The sequence below is a fragment of the Hordeum vulgare genome, chromosome 2H (assembly GCF_904849725.1).
Source record: "Hordeum vulgare subsp. vulgare chromosome 2H, MorexV3_pseudomolecules_assembly, whole genome shotgun sequence".
NCBI classification, from domain to species: domain Eukaryota; kingdom Viridiplantae; phylum Streptophyta; class Magnoliopsida; order Poales; family Poaceae; genus Hordeum; species Hordeum vulgare.
In genome coordinates, this window is record NC_058519.1 from 297,201,065 (window position 1) to 297,215,274 (window position 14,210).

The 14,210-nt window shown below is 47.1% G+C and overlaps 1 protein-coding gene and 1 pseudogene across 1 annotated transcript; one reads left to right on the plus strand and one right to left on the minus strand.

The window, feature by feature from the left end:
• The first annotated feature begins 602 nt into the window (after positions 1-602).
• LOC123426610 lies at positions 603-3,459 on the plus strand (annotated as a pseudogene).
• A 175-nt stretch (positions 3,460-3,634) lies between these two features.
• LOC123426611 lies at positions 3,635-8,239 on the minus strand. The gene is made up of 2 exons (XM_045110478.1): positions 8,071-8,239; positions 3,635-4,405 (listed from the first exon to the last, which is right to left on the minus strand). The coding sequence occupies exons 1-2, from the start codon at positions 8,237-8,239 to the stop codon at positions 3,663-3,665; spliced, it is 912 nt and encodes a 303-aa protein (XP_044966413.1). The 3' UTR covers positions 3,635-3,662.
• Between the last annotated feature and the right edge of the window lie 5,971 nt (positions 8,240-14,210).

Genomic DNA, 14,210 nt, shown 5'->3' on the forward strand with positions numbered 1-14,210 from the left:
GGATATTAATTTTCTAAAAGCCTCTATATAAATATTAGAACCTTTTAATTTTAAGTTAACACCTCTGTAAATATTTTCCATCTATATATCAATACCTGGTACTACCAGCTGAACCCCGAAATTCTTACGGTAACTCTCAAACGCTTCTCGTTTCTCTTGAAAGTATTTCTAATATTCATGAAACTATTTCTTGACTATTTTCTCATAACTCATACTCCACGAACACTCAAAAGATCAAGATTTATCTAAGCTTGTGACCCTATAGATTTGGTAAAACATCGACGTGAATGAAACTTCCTTTTGTTGAATGACCAGTGCCGGAACTTTGGATATCCATATAGATCCTTAGGAATACACGGATAATATTCGTGTAAAACTTTGGTTATTGCATTCTATTCCCTTTGCTTCGTGATATTTTACAAACCTGAGGTGAGATATATCGGTATCCTCTTGGGTAATTAAAATGCTCACTACACGTGTCTCATTATTAGCAGTTTCTTCTTCTTTCTTGTTGTCGGCACACTAGGAACCAGGGTACCAAGGTTTGTCTACCTATGACCCAGTAAGCAATGACCTGGATGGGCCAACTCTAGACACGACCCATGAATGTGTTCCGCAAGCGCAAGACACCTCGCGATGGCATGCCCACGCGAGGCCCCTCTGTGCACGAGCTGGATCTTTCAAGACGATCTTCATTGACAGTATGTAGCCTCCACTACTAGGAAAAGGGCTATAGATGATATAGACACTAATGGCGCACCAGACAAGTGGTGCGTCACTACTATATAGCAGTGGCGCACCATGTGCAGGTGTGCCATTAGTGTGATGGACACTAATGGCGCACCACACACTCGGTGCACCACTACTATAATTTTTTTTTGCAAAAATACTAATGGCGCACCGGGGCAGAGTGCGCCATTACTAGTTTAACTAGTAATGGCGCACCACTCACCAAGTGCGCCACTACTATAATTCTTTTTGCAAAACTACTAATGGCGCACCACCAGCTGATGTGTCATTAGTAACCAGGGTTACTAATGGCTCATTTGTAGGTGGTGCGCCACTACTATATTTTTTTTGCAAAACTACTAATGGCGCACCACCAGCTGGTGCGCCATTAGTAACCAGGGTTACTAATGGCGCATTTGTAGGTGGTGCGCCATTAGTAGTTTTGCAAAAAAAAGGTAGGAAGAGAGACGGCGCAGCAAATCCAACATCCATCCAAGCACAAGCACACAGGATGCTCCGGCTGAACCACCACGGGTCGACATCCCGTCGTCCCCCGGCGAGCCTGCGCCCTCGGAGGACGTGCTCCTCTGCCTCCCCCGTGCGCACCTCCACCTCATCGATCTCCGGCGCAGCCTCCCGGTCGCCGCCGTCAAGCTCGACCCCTGCCACTACTCCTTCTCCCTCACCGTCCCCGCATCCCCCGACGCCTCAGCCCCGCTCGGGCTATATTACGCACACCCTCCATCCACCCCGACCCCTCTCTGCCCCCTCCGCCGCGCCGCCTCTGCCAGGTCAGGTGCGCCTCCACCGTCAACCCCAGCCCGCGCCAGGGAAGCCGCCGGATCGATCAAAACGACCGCCGCCGTTCTCCCGCTCCCGAGGTGCGTGCCCGCCCGAACCCCCAATTATTAGTTGTCCCCATATATCTCTCTCTCCCTCTCTCCGCGGCCGATCTAGGTTTTGGTGTGAGCGATTTGCCGATTTGTGCCTAGTAGATGCCGGATGCAGTAGCTACTACATGTATTTACACTGTTTACAGGTCATCAATTACAAGACTCAATAGAGCAGGCTCTTCCCTTTGCTGGCTTCAGCTTATGCATACAGATTAATGGGCCAGTGGGTGAAGTGGCTATACACGGATGTCACACAGAAGCTGGAAGCTAAGGATTACTCAACACTGCCAGAGGCTCAGGCCTGTACTGCTGGGCTCAAGTCTGTGACAACATCTGCCACAGCTATACGTGCGAACAATTAATTCAGCAATGCCTTAAACAATTATATGTGTTTGCTCATTTGTACTGATTTGTCCAAATGGAACCTTCCACTTTATTCACTTCATCTTTCTCATTTATTGTTTATACCATGTCAACCAAGAATTGAACTCAAAATTTCCCATTTTGTTTTCATTTTGGTACTAGATCTTGTCAATGTAGTTGTGTTGATGAAGCTCCATTGGATCATACGAAATTTATAGACTGTCTTGTAACAACTTCTAATTAGGATTCCACATGCATGGTCTTGCCATTTTGTAAAATGGATGCATTTCACAATTTGTTGTTCTGTAATAATAAAGCTAGTCTCTCTTCTATGCAGGACGCGATTGAAGAGTGCCGAAAGCTCTGCGGTGGACATGGTTACCTGAACAGCAGTGGGCTCCCTGAACTGTTTGCGTTCTATGTTCCTGGGTGCACCTATGAAGGAGACAATGTCGTTTTGCTGTTGCAGGTTAGTGTCGTTTGTCACCTGATCCACTTTAACCTGTTTTTTTACCTTGGTTCAGTATTGGCCAGTAGTAGTATAATCACAACCTTGGATCCTTTCTGCAGGTTGCAAGGTTTTTCATGAAGACTGCCTCTCAAGTGGCCACTGGGAACGAACCTGTCAGCACCGTAGCTTACATGGGCAACATACAACACTTGATGCAATGCAAAAGCGCTATAAATACAGGTATGCAGCTACATCTTCAGGCAGACTTCTCTTTATAACATAACTTCTGCAACTCCCTTAGATGTTTTGTCTGGAGCTTCTTTTTGGTGAAGCGATTGACCTTGTGATTGATCGTCATACTGATTCATGCATCAATGATTCTCTGCAGCCGAAGACTGGCTTGATCCTGCTACCGTAAAGGAGGTGTTTGAAGCTAGGGCCCTGAGGATGGCCGTGAACTGTGCCCAGAACATCAGCAAGGCACCAAGCCAAGAAGAAGGTTGGTGTTGCACATAGTCAGTAATTGAAAACATCAAAACAGCTGAAGACTGGCTTAACGTTGGGTGTTTTTTGTAGCATCTCTTAGTGAATTTGTTGGTGCACTCACTGACATGGATGATCTCGAGGCTGCCGTGGCTCACGTCCAGCTGATCATTGTGACCAAGTGAGTAGTCGGTCTTAGGATGGGGTTGATGCATATCTAGTTTCTGGAACAATCCAATCATTCGTTTATCTTCCGCCTCTCTGCCATAGATTCATCGAGAAGATGCAGGAGGACATCCCTGGCCCTGGGGTGAAGGAGCAGCTCCAGAAGCTGTGCAGCATCTATGCGCTCCACCTACTCCACAAGCACCTGGCCGGGGAGAGGTCCACCGCCCACTTTGACATCCATGCCATGAAGGTTGCATGGGCAGGCTCCCGCCATGCAGTCGAGGTCGCCGACCGCATGGCCAGGCTCGTCGCATCAGACCCCGTAAGCACTGCGTCACACCCCGTAAGCACATGGGGCCTGCTGTCCACTAAAGTTTTTCTGCAAGCATACTACATTTTGTCGCATTTCATCAAAACTGAATTGGTAAGATGCCTATGCAAGTAGTGCTTTGTGCAGGATGCTCCATATTACCTTTATTTTTTTGCTGAAATTTATAGTTAAGCATGTTTATTTTACCAGTGTTGCATGGAAGTTTGGCACTACTGTAATTAAACAGCATGATATTACTTAAATGTTAGGTTCCGGATGTTACCTGAATCTCTGCAGTGTTGCTATAGCCCCCTTGCATGGAATCTGTGTCGCTATATGTTCTGGTCAGTCCTTCACCTTCTATCATCCTCTGATACTCACCGATGTCACTCATATCTAACACCACCATACCATTGCTATTACCACCACTACCATTGAAGAATCCTAATTTTGATGCCACTGTGTTGTAACTCAGGATCATTGCTCCTGTTTGTGGATACAGGGCACTATCCAGGCTCATGTACCCTCTGGTTAGTGCCGCCGTGAGGCACTCTTCATCACACCCTGGAGCAAGAGGCATCGAGATAGGCGAAGTGCTGCTCATTTGCATTGCCAGCAAGGGTTCATCTATGCTTTGGGGAAGCCGTGGTTGGCCGAATTGCTCTATGCTGACCTCTCCATTAGCAGCTTGATAGTATCCTGGTTCTGCAAGTGTATCATTGATTGGGGGAATGAGATTGGTATAAGGACATACGTTTTGATGTTCCTCAAGTAGGGCTAAGAGTGTAGAGTCAAAGCAGGGTAACAGGGAGAAAGCCATTTCTGGGATATCATCGCTGTAGCTGCAGAGAGGAGGGGTGGCAGTGGAGGAGGATGAAACATCCTCAGAGGAGGGTGCAAATGGGTCGGAGGTAGAGGTCACTACAGCAAGCAGGTTATCACCCAGGCCGTCATCACCGAAATCAACTATCTGGGCAGCTATGGGGCTTGAGATCCCCTCTTTTGTTTCTTTTCATTATGAACAAATATAGTGTTCCGTATGAAATATTGTTCTATTGTATGCTAGATTGCTAGTTGATTTGCTGGTTGCTATAATAGTGTGCTCTCAAGTTTCAAGCATATCTTAAATTGATGCATGATTTTTTGTTTATTTTTTATTCCCATGTAGGTGATCTTTATTCATCTCTAGCCCATGCTTGCGTGTGTTGTGGTCATATGAGCACGAAATCAACAAGTGTGTGTGTGTGTGTGTTGGAAATGTCTTCTGCACATTGGGAGATCATGCACATGTTTAGTTCTTTTCTCCGCGATGAGCCACCATCGACGAGCTCCTATTGTGTATCTGCCTCTGCGTCGGCGCCTGGCCTAGAGAAGGTACAGACATCCTTTTTCTGATTGTGGACAACCAAAGAAGATAAACAATCATGAATAGGAGTGAATGGTTCCTTCTAGTGTTCCTTGTTTTTGCATGTTCCTTGAATTAGGCTATCATGTATGTGACTTATTTTTTTTACTTTAGTTGGTAAGTTAGTACATATCGGTCATATGATTGCTATGTTTTCATTCTTAGTAAGAATGGTATGACATGAGCTTCTTTAATCATATTCTACTTTCAAATGGCAAAGACCATGATTGGGTTGAAACCTCAAGGAATAAATAATCAGAGTGATGCTGTAAGGACATTCTGCCTTGTGTTATGGTTGTCAAAGAACATGGATGTTTAGTTATTTTTCTTGCTACTATTTGAGACGATTTTTGGTCTTCAATTTAGTCCTTTTCTCTGTGTCTGGTATGAACCTGCAATCACATGGCAAAGTGTTTGCATAGTTATTTATACTTCTTAGCTTCAATTTCAAACTTATATGTTGCTGCTTGTTGACTCTTGTGCCTTATCGATCGTTTGCAATTTAACTTTGGATACTCATGCGTGTGCTATTGAACTTATAGGTTTGCATCACGGATGCCGTCGACGGTGGGCATACATGCTGTGGTGGAAGCTCATTGCATATTGTAGGTTGAACTCATGCTTTTGTTTGTTAACTCTTGTTGCATATGTACACATGTTGTGAACCATCCTTGAATATGTATGTGTGTTTTTGTGAAACTATGTTGGATATGTATGCGTGTGTGGACTTTGAACTCATCATCGGTTTGTTATTGTTGTGAACTTGTAATATATTGGATATGTATGCATGACCATTTCATTTGTGAATTCTTGTTGCATATGTACGCATGCTTTTGTGAAACTATATTGTTATTGTGATCTATTGGATATGTAATATATTGTTGTTGTTGTTGTGATCTATTGGATATGTAATATATTGTTGTGATCTATATTGTTGTCATGATATATTGGATATGTAATATATTGTTGCTGCTGCTCATTGAAAAAAATGTTATTGCGCGCTATAAGCCGTGTGTCCCAGGCATCGGCACCCGGTTTATAGGGTATTTGGGGCTGTAAGCCGTGTGTCCCAGGCATTGTCCCACGCATTGGCTCTCGGTTTATATATAAATCGTGCGTGTAACATTGGCCCTCGGCTTATAAGTTTTTTCACGTAGTGTGTGCTCTCTATATTCTGTGCAATAATATGTTTTGTAACCTGTGCAAATATAGAAAAAGCTAATATTCATACTAGTGGCGCACTGCAAAAAGCACACTAGTGGTGCATCGTCAACTAGTGCGCCATTAGTAAGCGAGAGCACATGGGTAAATATGGCCCCTGGGAGGCATACTAATGGCGCACCATGAGCTATACTAATAGCGCACTGCTTGGTGCGCCATTAGTATACCAGATACTAATGGCGCACCATGAGCTATTCTAATGGCGCACCATGAGCTATACTAATGGCGCACTGCCTGGTGCGCACGCACCTGTGCTGCGCCATTAGTAAAAAATTATAATGGCGTGATGCTAGTGGTGCACCTGTAGTGCGCCATTAGTAGCCAAAACAGGTGCGCCACTAGCAGGCCTTTTCCTAGTAGTGCTTGCGAGGCCCTCCTTGTGAGGCGGCCTCCCGCTAAGCCCTCCACCTGGAGGGGTTGTGCGGTGTTGGTCGTGAGGTCGCGGGCCCACCACGTGGGTGACTTCTCGCATAGGAAAGGACGATAGAGGCCGCGTTTGTGGATGCGGACAAAGAGGATTGACCCTTTGGTGATAAAAGGACAACATGCGGTTGTCCAACCCAAAGCGAGTCCCAAGACATGCCATTTTGGTGCAAGAAGACCACAATGATGCTGCTTGTCAAGACGGGCATCATCAACAAGCCCAAAACCGCATCATGGATGATGCTTTGCCGACGTGTACCATCGTTTGTCAGGATAGTACCGAGATTTTGTCCCCTTTCAAATTGTCATCAATGTGGCTAGACGCGCGTGTGATCCTTGAGGGGCAACGCGAGCGCCAGGACCGCACCCTCCAAGACGTCACGTTGGTCGGGCACCAAAACCATGTCGCCCTTGCTCTCGGCATCCCTTCCTACACGGAGTGCTGTCACGCCTTCACCCGGGAGCTGCGCTACATGGTGTGTCCCATGCCATTCAGGATGCCCAATCCCAAGGATTTCCTACAGCTCTAGACCATCGTCATCCAAGCTGTGGGCGGCGACGACAAGGTCATGGGGAACTAGTTCCCCATGTCCCTCAAGGATGTTGCACGCTCATCACTGCTAAACCTCCCCAAGGCCTCCATCTCCTCATGGTCCGAACTATGCATGTAAGGTCACCAACTTCCAGGGCACGTATGAGCGCCCCATCATGTTTAACAACTTCTACGTCGTGCACGAGCAGCCTCGCAAGACCCTTCGCAAGTAGATCCAGCGCTTTAGCAAGGTGTGCAATAAGATCTCGCGCGCGTCCAATGTTGTGATCATTTCCACGTTATCTTCAGGCACCGCACATGTAAAGATACATGGCCCATTTTCTACTGGCTGATTCAGCAACAAGAGAGGGGCCAACTCTCAGGCGCTCCTTGCAAGGCAGGCTCCCACGAAGCCCGTCGACCTAGCGTTGGTATCACAGTCGCATGCTTGCTACGTGAGTGATGTCTACCAGAAGGAAGGACAGCAAGGACCGCATCGCTAGGCGAAGACACACATGCTTTCCTCTTTTGTGATTAAACAGAAGCAAGTGGATGTCCTTCACCAAGGTGAGCCCCAAGCCTTGCCATTAAGGTGCATGGAAACCAACGCGAGGACGCTCGTGAGACAAGGCATCATGAGCAAACCCATAGGTGCGTCATGGAAGGCGCCTTTGCAGGTGAAGACCACCTTTTGTCATGATAGACTCGACACTTGTGTCCCTCTGAATTACTGTCATGCGGCTGCTCTTATCCCACCAATAATTTGGGGAAAAGAGGACCAAGGAAAGGATATGAGGGACACAACTTACATCATATAGAGGGACCGATCCATCGACCCACTTGAGATTTCATTCCTCGAGGAAGCCTTTCTTCTACCTCAAGCTATGTGACACTTATCCAACCACGAGAGAAAATCCACCAAGCAGGAGTAGGGTTTTACCCTACACTATGACCCGAACCTTGGTAAACCGTTGTGTCTTCCTCGTGCTGTGTGTGTGTAGCATCAACATTGTCGTGGCCACGTTGTCGATTGCGATGGGCTCCCTAGTGTTTGAACCAGGGTTTTTGGAGGGTTTCCCCTAGGCTCAAAACCAATCTCGAACATTAGGCATGCCAGGTAGGGGACCTGCTTCCGCTCCTCGACCTCACTCGACGTTGACATGGCAGAGGCGTGCCGCGAGAGAGACGCGCACAGGGGTGAGATGGTCCGAACAGAGCCCGTTGTCAACACCAACCACCGCATGTGTCCTTGTGCCGCCATCGAGCATGTAGCTGGAGAGACACACGCCTCCTCTGCCACCCCGTCCATATAGGTGCACCCTTCGCATGCGTGCACTGCCACTAAAGATTCGCATGGTCGCTGTGACGAGCCGACTATACAGTACGTGCTTGTCCTTGCACGTGAGATGATGCTCTATCGCCCCATCGAGGCCGGATATGATGCATGGCTGGCACACATCAATGAGTTTGTCAACACCGCTAGTGATGCCCGAGATCTGACACAATCCCTGCCTCCTCCTAGATCTCATGGCCGGCCCCAGTACGCAGGGGGAACCCGCGACCCATAATCTTGGACGGCCCGACGCTAGGTGCTGCGGGGTGCGCAACGAGGCGTGCTACCTGTCACACCCTGTTTTTACCTCACTTCAACTGTAGTTTTGAAAATCTGAACTTATTAAAACTTTTTAAACAAATATTATGAGTGATATGATTGTCATTTTCTGTATGCATGTTTGAATGAGTGAACCCCAAAAACAGCTTTCTATAACATGACATTTTCATAAAAAACATTTTTCTCATTTTGACTATTTCAAAACCTTGCTTTGGGTTTGCACTACAAGTTCCTAATGTCAATGGAGTGCCTTCACCCGAAGATGGTAATCTGGTTTGAGAACTATTTTAACTCCACAATATCATAAAATAATTATTTTATAAAACATTTTCCTATTTTATTTGCATGTCCATTTGTGAGGCCAGAAATGATATTTCTGTATGAAAAATTACTTTTCTGCCTTAGAAAAATCTAAAAAAAATTGGAGATACTCAAAGGACATATATTTTCCATACATTATATTTTCAAGCCATATTTATGTTCAAAATATTTGAGGAAATCCTTGAAAACCTATTATGTCTGTTTTGTCCTTTTGGAGATTGTAGCATTCTTCCGAAGCTATATGTGGTGGTCATGCCAAATTTCACCTCATTCCAAGGTGGTTTGGTTAACCAAATAATCCTCAAACCCTCTTTGTCTAGAATCAAGTTCAAGCGACTCTATATAGCAAATGTTGTCCAAATGGCTTGAAACTTTGCGGGGGTGCTCAACACCCCAAATGAGGGGTCTATGCCAAAAATTGGATTTGTAGGGATTAGTTTACCCACATTCCCTTTGGAATGGATAGAACTGCCCATTTCGGGGTGATTTCAAGTTTGCACAGCCAAACTTGTCCAATCAAGCTCAAAATTGGTGGAGCATCCTATTCTTGCACCAAACTCAATCCTGTTAACTTTCATCATCAGTGCTGAAGTGGTAAATCAGCTCTTAAATCACTCTACACCCATACACTTTCCTCCAAAATCATAGTCCAAGCAGCCAGCACCACTCCTCAATGGCACACGAGTGGCCCCTCTCTGGTTACAAACAGAAAAGCCCAAAATCTCCATTTTAGTTTCTGGCTCAAGTCTGGCATCAGCTCTTTAACCACTCCCTTTGACCAACAGGGAGTCTCTCGGCTCTCAAAAATCTAGGGATCATCCAACCCAACTCCAGGACATGCCAGACACGGCCAAAGCACCCCGGAGCGCGCCAGCATACCGTTGCATGCCAAAACTGTGCTCTAGGCATGCTATAGGGTGCACCCGAGGCAAAGGTGGCCAGCCTCGGCGGGTTCAAGCCTCCCCTCGATGCCTCTCCACGTCCCTGACAACCCTTCTGCATCAGGGCAGCCTCAGGGCCCCTCCTCCCCCGCTCTGTTGACCAGAGCGACGCGTGCCTGCGCACGCTAGATTCGGCCAAAAGAATGCGGCCACGCATGCACGCACGCTCCTCGCTCTCTCTCCCTCTTAGTGAGTCGCAGGGGTTCTAAACCACGTCCGCAAACCCGAGGTTCTGACCCCGAGCTCTCTCTGCCTCTCTTGCGAGCCACGGTGAAACCACCGGCACTTCCCGCTCAGTGCACCGTTGAGGGCCTATAAATAGGCCTCCCCACTCGCTCCAGCACCGTCACTACACTCCTCTAGAGCCTAAATCGAGCTCCTAGCCACCCCATTCGAGCATAGCGAGCTCCGGTGCTTGAGATCGACCAAGGCCCCGCCGCTTTGGAGGTCCGTCGATCTCGGGCTACACGCTAGCTCTCGCGCTCCACTCACCTTCTCCATGACCGTAGTGAGCTCACGGAGCTTCCCCACCTCTTCCCCGAGCTAATCCCTGCCTGTAGTACCCACTTCATCCACCTCCTAAATCGGCTCCGCCGCTGCCACCTTCTCGTCGGTGACCCACGGCCTCCCCGTCGTTCCTTCGACCATCAACACGTAGGCGACGACGTGCTGGTTCAATTCCTGCAGTCGTTGGGGCATGAGGGCGTCGGTGTCGCCGCCGGCGTGCCCCCCTGCTCTCTGTAGAGAGGAGGAAGACCACCCAGACATGTGTGCCCCACCTGTCGGTGGCTCATCTCTCCCCCTCGCTCCACTCTCAGCCATTGACCGCAGGGGGCCGCGCGTCAGGTTTGAACCTGACGGCGCGTGCGCATGGGCTAGCTGGCCAGTTGGCCAGTTGTACCGGCCCAGCCACATGCCGAGCTAGGACAGGGCTGAGCCCTTTTCCATTTTTGATTTTAATCTGTTTTAAAATATTTTTGTAGGATTTGTCATTTAATTAAATTTAATTATCTTTCCACCACAATTCTTCTAAAAGTGAGTAGAATTTAACTCAGCTATTGAACAAATTTTTATGACAACTTTTGTGTATAGTTTTAATTAAAAGGCTTATTTTGAATACTTTAGCTCTTGTTAAACTGATTTTAAAAATAATCTTTTCACCAAAACTAGAGACAAATATTTTTAAATCTATAAAACAGATTCATTAGAATAGAATAACATTTTTAAAGTGAGTTTGTGTTCTATTTTCGAGTGAGCTACTTATTTTATTATTATTATTACGAGATAGATTCCACGTTTGACGAATGAGTTGGACTCGAAGATCCCGGATACTTAACTAACCAAGGCAAGCAACCCTTTGACCATGTTTCAGCAAATATTATATTGCATGCTAGGAGAGCAATTATTTTTGTTGCATATGATCATGAGTATTCGGTAAATCATCGATATGATCCTACCACCTATGAGGGTCAAGCTAATATTATGTTGACAAGTAGAAAATAGAGCTAAGCATAGTAGAAGCATGAGCATGATGATGGTAAATATCAAAGGTTTGTGTAAACCCCGTCGGGTGCCGCTAATGCCCGAGGGTGATCATGAGTTAGGTGGCCACTTGTGAAGCAGTGGTGCACCGGGTATATTTGGTGTGAGTGGTGTTGGAAACAGGATTAGATTTATGATATGTCGATCATGCCAACCTTACATGTACGACCACGATACCCCTTTATGGGACGAGGCTTTGTTGATTACTTTGGTTAGTGTTAGCAAAGAGCCACATTACTAGTGGCGGGAGTGATAAGTGGTCACTCTCGTTATGGGGTCGTACCAGGTAGGTTGACTATGTCGTTTTTACGTGTTCTCGGCATACCGTTGGTCCCCGCATGGACGATATGGTCTAGAGTTGGTGCTTGTAAGACGTACATCATGTGGGATGGGTACCAATCGAGTGGAACTCTTTGTCTAGTATCATGAGGGGAAAGGCATTGATCGGGTACTTACCTTGGGTATGTTATACAACGCGAGTCGTGGATGACATGGAAGTTTCCCGGATCTCGTGGGTACATCATGCAAGCTCTATAGAGTGTAAAACTATTCAAATAGCCATGTGCACAGTCAAGGACGGTTGGGTAATCCTCCTTAAACTACGTCCAGTCGTTTCCGCATAAACCAAATGTGTGTGTGTAAAGGTGTTACCCGAGGAAGAATTGATGTGACCAAGTTTGGTGACTTGGCATATCGGGTGAACCCGAAGTTTTCGGCCACATCAGATACCGTGATATCTCTAACCTGTTCTTCTAAAATACCATCTAGATTATTTTGCACATCCATCTATGATCTTGTCTATTTACAATCAACTTGCTTTCCACCAATACTGCATATTATTTTTATGGTACCAACTGCATTATCCATATCACAGCCTGTTTGCGAGTACATTCAAAGTACTCACTGGCTTGCCACTGGTTATGTTATTGACCAGACATGGAAGGACTGGAGTTTAGAGAAGAATTCCTCATCGGAGACAGACTTGCGAACTAGGACGCTTCCGAGTCAGAATGCATGTTGGTGTAGGCTGATGGCATGGGCTCCCGCTTAGCCACAAGATTTCCACTAGTAGATGTATCGGTGTGATTGGCCTTATGGGCCCTATCCATGTGAACTTGGCCATGATGGTCATTTGTTGTATTAATCGGTATGTTGGATGTAAGACTCTTAATATTCAGTATATGTGTGTTCGGTGAGCATTGATCTCTGGGATCACTGAGCACGTTCATTCGGCGATCTCGACTTGTAAGTCGGGGTCCCCACACTAACCTTCTCACCTGACAGATGCTTGAAACAACACAGAACCGATGCTCCAAAAGATTCCCTTTTCATTTCTTTTTACCGTGTGATTTAGTTCGTTGTCATATTCACTGTCGCATCATGTGTCTCACGCACATTGCATCGACACTCCATTGCCATCAATTTTCTAACTTGCATCCGTTGTTAATTGTTGGTTCTCTCCATTTTTGTCGTTGTCCGTTTCGGGACCAACGACACATGCATGCGCCGACGACATCGTTAAAATATTATTTTTAAAATCGTGTATAAAACTTTCCCGGAATAGGTTGGAAGTTGACGTGCGGTCTTGTTTTAATTCAAGTAGACCGGGTGCCAAATTTTGTTGCATTCGGAGTTTGATACTCGAACACTTAAATGTATAACGCCACTATAACTGGTCAAACGTCCGATGTTTTTGTTATTTTGAAAACCTGTCATGGGACGCAAACCTCTCTCTCTCTCTCTCTTCTTAGCCCAAGCCCATCTACACAGTCCACTAGACCCACCTAGCCCCTCCTTCGTTCACGGTCGTCGGATCACGATTGGGCGGACGAGATCTAATCCACCATAGTCCATTCCATATATAAAGACCACCCATGTAATGACTCTCTCTCTCTCTCTGCTAGGGTTTCCCCTTGCTAAAATTGCAGCCACCCCCTCCTAAACCTTCCCCCTAGCCATGTGACCCCATCAAACCAGCAACCCTGGCTAGACCCTTAGGTCTGGACCCTTTGATCTTGATCTAAGGGCCTAGAATCATCGGATTTCCCGACCCGGATATTTCCATGGCCGCCGGACATTGTTCTGACGACCATAAAAATGTCGTCGTGTGTAGCCTCGAGCACATCTGCGCACATGGTGCCTCGAAGAGCCTAGCTCCTTTGCCCGATGGCTCACCGGAGGCCCAACCACCCCGTCATCAGTCGTAGGACCCTCCGCCAGGCCGGCCCAGCTCCTCCTTCTGTTCCTCCCTACCTCCCCTTCTCTTCTCTCTCTAACCCCCCTCTTCTCTCCACGGACACAGAGCATCCATGGCTGGCCCTTATAGCACTATTGTCGGAGCGTCTCCTTCGGCCTCCGCCACCGGTTGGATAGGGTCGCCTTCGCCCCGATGGCTCACACGAATGCGCCCCTGTCTCCTCCTGATCCTCTCTTTATCTCTCCTTGGTCGTAGTCCAAACCAAAAAAGCTCGTAGACAAGCCCAGATCTCCTCGTGACCCCTAGGGATGACTGAAACATGGCCATGGACGATGCCTATGGTGCTCCGATGCTCCAACAACTTAAGGCCTCCTCGAGCACCCTTCTCGGCTCCCTTCACCTCCTCTCACTATTGTGTACCTGTCGGGCCTCCTAGTTCATCCTCCCATGCCTACCGGAGTCTTGGATCTGCATCCATGCGCTTGTCCAAGAATGAGGTTCGAACATTAGGGGGTTTGTCTTGTGACCTGCAACACGATGACAAACACAACAAGGTTGATGGTGAACTCACTCCTCCTCACCGGGGACGATAGGAACACACGAGCTACCCAGGTTCGAG